General features: G+C 32.2%; 1 protein-coding gene across 2 annotated transcripts in view; it reads right to left on the bottom strand.

Moving 5' to 3' along the window:
• Positions 1–9,773, bottom strand: part of LOC106691284 (succinate dehydrogenase [ubiquinone] iron-sulfur subunit) — a 22,947-nt gene that overhangs the window by 4,296 nt on the left and 8,878 nt on the right. For both annotated transcript variants that reach the window (XM_014437002.2, XM_014437003.2), the window contains exons 4-6: positions 6,957–7,100; positions 4,732–4,924; positions 2,516–2,626 (exon numbers count right to left, since the gene is read on the bottom strand). In XM_014437002.2, the coding sequence (XP_014292488.1) occupies positions 2,516–2,626; positions 4,732–4,924; positions 6,957–7,100 (448 nt within the window). The remainder of the gene's footprint in view (positions 1–2,515; positions 2,627–4,731; positions 4,925–6,956; positions 7,101–9,773) is intronic.

Raw genomic sequence — 9,773 nt, 5'->3', positions numbered from 1 at the left:
TATATATATATAGATGTATATACATCTGAATGAGTGCTGAGTAGGTTGATTTGGGTGGTGCGTGTAGTAACGTGAGTGTCATCTTGTTCATAAGGGATGGCGTCGAAGTCTCATAGCCGTTCTTAGGACTTCGTCTGGTCAAAGTGCATCTTGTCCTCTCTTCGGTCTTGTTACTTCTGCTGCTTCTCCTGCTTCTGTCTTCAATCTCTTCTCTTTAATTTTGCCTCCACTTGTTTCAAAAAGGGGCGTCGCTTTTTGGGGATCTCAATTCCTCATTGGCTATCATCAGCCAAGCCCAAGAAAAATACGTTAAAGGGGTGGTACATTTAGAGGTGTGTTTGGTACAAGTTTTGTTTATAATTGACCTGCCCACCGACAAAGCCAGCAGGTAATACCTCCTTTTAATAGATTTGATCAGGACCCTTTCACCTCTCCATTAACCACCTGCGAAGTGCCCTTTGTTGACAGTCACATACCCGGCATAGGCATGACAAGACATATGGCAAAGGCCCCTATAATATTAATAATTGCTAATACCTCGATACATATCATTATCCATGTCCTCAGTCAGTCCGTCCCTAGCCAAACTTTTTTTTTATCCCCTTCCAGGTCATTTCTGACAGAGTACCACCCTATTCTATTCGTCATGGTGCCGGGGAGTCAATTTGTCATTTCGGAGGACCTCCACAGAAATAAATGTCGACCCCCAGACCGGATTCGAACCGACACCGCTGCAGTTATCGGACAGTAAAGACCTATGCCTGAACTCCCAGAGCCACAGACGGCCCCATCTCTTGTCATTCTATCCTTCTACTATTGGACATAAGTTCTTCCTCTCCTTCCATCTTCAGCCCTCTAATACATCATCTGCCTTAGAATTCTATTAACATTCATCCGTTTTCCTTATACCTACCATGTACATTCTTGTACATACCATCTGAGTGGTATTGCTTCAATTAACTTTATTTTTTCTTAAATTCCCACCCATACAGTTATTTCTCCCGGAACCATAATATGATAACTTTTATTGTTCAACAGTAATGAAAATTAAAAAAAAAAAAGCTGAATAGAGACATCAAATTTCTTACAATTTATTAGTCAAAATATTATTAACCATTCTAAACGTTATTAATTAATCAAAAGGTTATTAAACATAATATAAATTATGTTAAAAACATATTATTAAAAATGTAATTTTCCTTATAATGAAGAACATAACCACTTTCTTTAATCATTGATTAACCACTTAATAACAATATACATAATTGATATACTTATGAAATATAGTAATTTTTACTCAAAATAAACAAATTGAGTAGAATATAAATTCTTAATTATATTATTTCAATTTCTTGAGACAAGGTAATTATTTATAAAATAAATCAAAACTTGTATCCTTTTTTGTTTCCACACTTTTTATTAAAACAGTCCAACGTTTCGGCCATTTTAGCCATCCTCAAGGACATCTTCAATTATAAATTCTCCTCACATTAAATTTAAAATTTCTTTTGCAGGCTATTCTGCCCAGGTCATTCATTAATTATAAGTTAAAAACCTATTCTTCTATTTAAAATCATAATTATCCAAATCTTCTTATTCTAAAATATGGTTAGTGATTTTGGTGGATGGTTTTAAAATAAGAAGATTTTGATAATTATGATTTCAAATAGAAGAATAGCTTTTTAACTTATAATTAATTAATGACCTGGGCAGAATAGCCTGCAAAAGAAATTTTAAATTTAATGTGAGGAGAATTTATAATTGAAGATGTCCTAGAGGATGGCTAAAATGGCCGAAACATTGGACTGTTGAAATAAAAAGTGTGGAGACAAAAAAGGATACAAGTTTTGATTTATTTAATAAATTCTTAATTTTTTTATCATTAAAATCCTTCTATTTCATGATGGAAAAACATGATAATTATAGAAAAAAAAAGCAAAATTATCGCTCAACAATTTTCTGATACCGTTGGATTGTTTTTTAAAAAAATCATCAAAGGAGTAACAAGTTAATTATAATATATCCTTGTTTCATCTATATTCTTTGAATCAAAAGGCGGTCCTCGTTTGCAAGGCCTGTGAAGACACACCTTTGAAACCAAACTTTATTTGATACAGTTAGTTCATAAAAAAATTCTGGTCTCTTCCAATTATAACAACATATTCCGTAAACAAATATTTTTTGTTAGAGGTAGAAAGATTTTAATAAGGTAAAAAGGTCAAAAAACTTAATATTTAATTTTGAAGGAAATAGTTAAAAATCGGACGATGATTAATAGGTGCTTTTCCTACCATAATTGAGGTATGGCGGCCCGTAAAGTTCCTGGTTCCAATCAGTTGCATTATGTATATTCATGGGTAGTTCTTATATTATTGGTAATTTTTGTGATAAGACAATTATAATTTTGATGGAATTTAAATATTTGTTTAAATAACTGTACCTTTTGTTGACGTACAGCTGTATATATCTGTGTGTATACATTTGTTTTCATATGTGCATGAATGCATGTACTTACATGAAGCAGTGCTGCTGGTCCAAGAAACCTATCGTCTTGGTTGCCATGCCACCAGTAGGCAGGGCACGAGGTGGAACAGCATGCGCACAAAACACATTCGTACATTCCCTCCTGTAAAGTAATTATAATTTATTTAATAGAAACAAAATGGATTGTAACGGACTGATTGGTAGTAATAAACAAATATTTTATTTTAAACTATATTATAACTATCTTAGTTCAACTTGAAATAAATTATAACCAATATCTATGTCTTTATATATATAAGGTCTGAAGAAACTGATTTTTTAGTTAATTTTTTGTTTATATCATTTTCTTTTCTATTATTTTTTTCTTCTTTTTTTTGGTAACCAATCTATCAGGAACGTGATATCAATCCTTTAATTACAAACTCCCTAACCACTCAAACCCCCTAATTTCTAATAATGCTTCCTCTTGCATTCCTGATAATCCTCCGAGGCCAATGAAAAGAAGATGTCCTCAAGACCTTCTAATGTAGAAATGTTATTGGATAGCTTCTTAATGGATAGTTTCTATACATGCCTGTATCATACCCTTATCAAATTAAATAGATAGATTTTTATGTAAATACAGTTTTAAGGATAAATAAATACATTTAATTTTTTTTTTTGTTGTGGCTGACATATGTTTAACAATCGATTATAGAACATTTGGTTTTTTATTATGTTAAAAATGTACTCTTTTGTTTTTTATATTATAAATAAATTGCGCGGACTCCACGAGGACAAGACGGACAGACGAGTAAAAAAACAACTTACGCAGGGACCCCATCCATCACCCGAGGTGATATTAAGACATTTTTATTATTTTGTTGTTTAGTCTTAAGATAATTTTTGTAATTGTTTTAAGTTTAGTTAAGTTCTTCTTTTGTTTCAGTTTATCTTTGCTTATTTTTACACTTACTCACTTAGTCAAAGTACATAACTAAATTCGGCTGTTGGTTTCTTTTATTTTCCCAAAGGGGGTAGTAAAGGTTCCTTTTGATCCCATATCCACCGTAACTATTTTAATTAAATAATTGAAAAAAATTCTATAAAATGTATTTATTTATTCCAATTCCTGTCATTAAAAAAAATGGGGAACTGATTGCAACCAACTATCGCTGCATAAACATGATTATATTCAATGACAATACAGTCAGTGATAATTTTAGTTATTTTTAAAAATTATTAATCATTTAAAATGCTTTTAAGCAATTTCAAGAGCCACTTAGTTTTATAAACTATACTTTATAACCTAATCTAATAAAGTTAGTATAATGAAGTTTTAGATTAGTAGAAATATAAATAAAATGTCTTAGATCAACCACTTCTCTTATATCTCCCAAACCACTACAGCTACAACCACTATGCCTGATGGGAGACTCAAATCAACTACAACACCATCAGTCTGCGCTGGGTACTTTATTATACCTTTCTACGAGATTACTAATTTTGTTGTATTATTAATACAAAATAAAATAATATAATGACGCCCACTACGAGTAATCTCATACTTCTAAAAGTTTTCAACTAGTTATATTTCACCATATATAACAGTCCCATTTTAAATGACAAATAAAAAATAATCAGATAACTCAACAACTTACCAAGTTATCACGTGGTGGGCAGTCAACATATTTATGGTTTACCTGCTAAATTCAATTCTTCTATTCCATATTTAATAGAAAATAATTTTGTATGTATTTTATAATCGTACCCATTCCCGCAGAAATTTATCGATAGGCAATCCCCAAAACACTGAAAAATACTTTACTACACATTATTCTGTAGTGGGTAATTCCCTAGTGTATAAACAATAAAGTACACTAACAATTCACATAAATAAACCGGAGGGTGGTGGGGGAAGTGATTTAGAAGTGATCATACTCTTCTTCAAAGTAAAAGAAAAGCAAAAATGCCACGCTCAATGTTTACGTTGAGGTTAATAGGAGCGCTCTTCATTGTAATTTAAACTGAACAGAAGGCCTAGATTGGCTCGTACTATTTCCCTTCTGCTGGGTCACGCCCCTGAAAGACCCGCCTTTTTGGCTTCACTTAGTCTGCCAGCTTACCCCCTCCACTATATTCCTTCTCCAAAAATAAACAAGTAAATTATTGTGTAGGTTATAAATAACAACTGCTCCTCGGCAAAATACATAACCAATGATGATATATGATCATGTATGTTGTTCATCAGTATACTGTTACACTTACAACTTTGTCCCGGTCTCTGATACTCTGCTTCAACTGCCTGGTTCCAGTTTTAAATTCTTTCTCATCACACCTCCGGAGCCACGGCTGGATCTCCTTATATTGTCTGTAGAAGTTGGACATATCTACAACGAGGTCTTTAATCACGTACATGTGAGGCAATGGGTAGAGTATAAGAGGCCCTGGAGGTGCTGATCTGTTGGGAAAAGGAGTTTTAGCCAAAAGTTTAATTGATGTTGATAACCAAAATTATAAATTTTCTGTTAGTTTAAATAAAATATTATTAAATAAGAATAAAACTTTTAAAAACATTATTGATTTTTGAAATATGATCGAAGTAAACTAAAAATGAAAAACGCTGCAAATTATTACACAACAATTATTCCACAAATTACTTCATTATATCTGCAAATAAAAAATATTAAATTGTGTGGTGTGTTTTTATATCTTGAAACATTAAAACTTAAAAATTGAGGAGTTTTTTTCCTTGGTCAATTACAAAACTTATTTAAAAATTAAATTTCAGCCCACTATATGATAGATATTTTGATATTCATTATATTACATATTAATTTTGTTAATATTTTGAGAAATTGATACCTAAACCTTAAGAATTTACACTTCATAAATAGCCGAGATATGAACGTAAAAAATGTCGAATTGATTTCAATTCTAAAACAAAAGGCTTTTGGAGAAAAGCGACGTATGCCGTAGGGTCCACGGGAGAAAGATGTGACAGATTACCAGAATCTGAAAGAAAACGCAAAATATGGAAAATATTCGATCACGAGAAAAAATCGTCGACTGATGAGAGTTCGGCAAATGAAGACCGGTGGATATTAAAAAATGGAGGAGATAATGAATGATATGAGGTGGCATATAATTTAGAACATTTAGATTGGTCAAAGTATAATATAGTATATATGGGAGGAGCAAAATTAGGACGATTTGGTCGAAACCGTGGGCTGAGGAACGATCAAATTTTAAGAACCTTAAAATATGCTTCAAGTCTGGGAGAACCCACCACCTCTACGTCAGAAATGCGATAGTCTGGGCAAAGATTAAGCAACTGCGGTATTCCAAAGAGATAGGGATGGGTAGGACATTCCTCCGTGGGAACCCTTTGGGAAGACGAATAGAAAAGAGGGATGACTCTAGCGTACCACCAGAGCAAAGCTGCTTTACTGCATATTGATTGATCATGGTAGACTATACCAGATCGACAAAGGACTAAAACCGAACGTGGCGATTGAGGTGTTCAACCATTCAATACATACCGTTACATGGTTTTCACGATTCGAGATCCTTCTCGAGCCTTGCGGTAACCGCCGTTAACGAAGAGGACTACACACCACACACTTACCATGTTGCACGGAAAATGCTATAGGAAAAAGTCCGGGAGAGAGTGGAGAGGATAATAACCAAGAGGATAGCGCGGGAATTTTTGTACGTCACGGACATAATGAAAACGATGAAAATTAGGACTTTTTTTTTAGAAAACCATGGTCTAATAGGGAAACCAGTGGATAAGAGGGCCCATTTAAGGTGATAACCATTAGACCACCTAATATTGTTACTATTGACAGTATTAGAGAACGCAAGAAGCGCAGAACGGTTTATACCGAACAATTGAAACTTCCATATGAAGAAACACCTACAAGAGTAATCTGGAGTATCGAGTTCTCTTGTTTTGTTATCATTATTAGCACTAAAGGCTCGAATGTGATACAAGTATGGTTCACAGGATATATTCTTGGATTGGAAGTTAGAAGAACTGGTTTTTTTTGTAAGGTTTTTTCGAGTTACAGGAGTTATGGCCTATCAACCGGGCGATATCGCTGACCGAGTGGCATATCAGCTGATATTATGTATATCTATATAGATCTGGATAGGGATCAATGAAGGAGTCTTCGACTTGAACTGATGCTAATCCTGATTCCCCTTTCTCCTTTTTTTTTGCATATTGTTCTCGAAAACGCTTATGTGCCAGACATGACAACATATTGCTAAAATATTTTTTTTTATTTATAACATATAACTAACAAATAATTTAGTTTTGTTTTCTAGCAAATGATAAAGTTTATTTGAAAATTAACAATTCACATCACGCTGTTAATGCTATGGTGTATTTAAAATCATTACTTCAGCTATTGTTAGTTAACTAAACTATACTATAGATTATTATATAATTAATCCCAATAGATTTTACAAATAATTATAAGACTTACCTGATACAGGCCAAACCATTCTTTCCGTTAATATTCATCCCGCAAGAGCCACAAATCCCCTCTCTACAGGATCTTCTAAATGTCAACGTCGGGTCTATTTCGTTCTTTATATAGAGTAGTATGTCCAGAACTCCTTGACCTGATCTTTATAAGAAAAAAAAAATTTTAATATATGTTTAGTATAGAAATTTAAATAACTGTTTCAGTGCAGATATATAAATAAATAGCATTGTAGACAATCATTGAATATTTCAACTCGATTACTTAAAAAATTAACCATCGGACGTATTTTAGCACTTAATGAATTAAAAAATTCTATATGATAAAATGTATATTGTATACTTGAAGATTAATAAACAAACATTTGAAGCACATTCTAAACATATCAGGTTTCATAACTATTCGTCCGATGAAAAATAGTTATATCTATGCATAAAGTATACTAAATTATTATTCATAAGTTATAATTAATAATTTATGTTTGTGCAATAAGCTTTTTAATTCCGTGGTTGTAAATTTTATTGTATACAAGAATTGGAAATGAATGAAAATAAATTAACTTAAGTCCTCTAAATTAGCTATTTTTAAACATTTCTTCCACTCGAACGCCAAGCGGGGGCATGATCAGTGCACACCTGGGGATATAGGTGCAAGGAACACTTGCACCAATGCTCAAACCAGCCCGCTTGTTCACATCTCATCCTAGTTCCAAGTGGTTCACTGCTCAGTCGAGCGGGCTGCACCTGGTAGTATGAAAGCTATCCGTATTACTCAATCTCAAATAAATATTTTCTATTTCATTTTACTACTACAAAGTATTTCTATTTTCATTTCTAAATAGTTGGGAGTCATATTTCAATTATGGATTTAATCTACCTCTCTCTACTTATTTCAGAAATATTTTTTTACATTAATTAGGCTGGGTTTGAAAAAATAATCCTAATCCTTACTCATTGTATAGCGTATATATTAATTAAGGATGTTAAGTTACCCTTAATAATTTCAGCTTCGTAGACTTTATCATTTTTTATTTACATTGATACGAGTTTTGATCAATTAATAAGTGATATCTGTCCTTTCATATTTTCATGACGGGCTTCCATCATTACTGATATACTTCAAAATTATGTAATTTTTTTTTAATTACAATTTATTATAAATTATATTTTAAATGAGAGCCTATAATGTTTAGCTTCAAAGTATACAAAAAAGGTTTTTTTCTCTTTTTTTTAGCTTCTTGAATATTATTAGTGGTATTCTATAAAAGTTAGTTCATAATACTTAAAATATATAAATATATTTATGAAATCAAAATAAAATTTTTTTGAAACTTGAATAGTTTTTTTCACAAACATTATAAACGATTTTCTTATTTTACAAACAAATGACGATATTTTTTCCAGGAGATTCAAAGAAAAATCCCATTTCAGGTTTTTAAAATATTTGTCACTTATAGTACATTTTCTTTTTAATCTCAGTCTTATAGCATATTAAAGCATGAGAAAAACCGCCATGGTGTTGATGACCAAGGAAATTTCACGCCCCTTAACAAAATGGAACGAACGAACAATCACCATTAATAGATTAAGAATCATAGACATTGCCGTTTTTGAGTTATAAATGGTGTTAGTGAGTGAGATGTATAACGTTGAACAGGGATTTATTATATACTTGCCCATATAATAATATAATAATTCTCAATATTATGAATCGAATGAGGTTACAGTGCACAATGTTACCTTTAACAGAAAGAGAGGGACCATGAGCATCCGATTAACGAAATCAAAGAAGAATGAACAAACGGACGAAGCAAGATTCTGAGGTAAGCCCTTACTTTGTGTCCAAAAATGTATGCTGCAAAGTGTACTTAGTGGGCAGATCTTTTTTTTTGGAGAATTAGACATATCGTAGAAATATATAAAAAGGACAACAATAAATATTTCAGATAAAAGTGAAAATCGGCAGTTTCTACAAGTGGACTCTCAAAGGAAACCACTCATATGATGGGTATCCTTACTTCTCGGTTAGAACCAGGCTTTTACCTTCTTCTTTTTCAGCATTTTAGGGTATAGAGAGTTGTTTTGAATCATCCTTCCTGGCCCTTTTTTAGGCTGGAACTCACCCTTTCTTTCTTAGGAAGAGATGAGAAGATCTTAAGTCATTGAGTTGCTTACGGAAAAATAAGTGATTGATATATTATTTTAAAGGATGGCACAACAAACATTCGTTTTAAATTATTAATAATAATAATTATGGCTTAATTAGTGCCCGACTCTTTAACCTCTTCCTCTAATGACTTTCGAATGAATGCAATATTCCCAATTTTATTATAGATGCGAAAAATACCAAGATGTTTAACCAGTTTACTTGTGATAACTACCAAATACTGCTGTGTTCGTATATACTGTAATTATTTTGCAATCTTCATTCCAGTTTTAGTCTCTATTTTGTTCATTATTTTTTTTAACGAATGTAAATACAAAAATATAATGAAAAAATTGCTGCATAGCTGATCTTTATTTATGCCAGCGTCTCTTCTTCACAGGTAAAGTCTCTTGTTATGCTTACAATTTTCGCCGTAACTTAATTTATAAATCTTGAATGGAGGAAGAGAGTCCAGGTAGCGGTCAATAAAGGTATCAAAATAATCTTTCAACAGCTGATAACAAAAGATTATTCCTATCAGCCCCGACGAAGCTATGCAAAGTGGGACGAAACATTTAACAATAAATAGTTTTATTTTACTATTTTGATACCTTTATTGACCGCCACCCGGACTATCTTCCTCCAATCTACTTCATACGGTCAACTATCTTC

This window comes from Halyomorpha halys, unplaced genomic scaffold (genome assembly GCF_000696795.3).
Source record: "Halyomorpha halys isolate HHAL.00 unplaced genomic scaffold, Hhal_1.1 Scaffold2204.1, whole genome shotgun sequence".
Classification (NCBI taxonomy): domain Eukaryota; kingdom Metazoa; phylum Arthropoda; class Insecta; order Hemiptera; family Pentatomidae; genus Halyomorpha; species Halyomorpha halys.
This window is presented reverse-complemented; position numbering and strand designations above follow the sequence as displayed.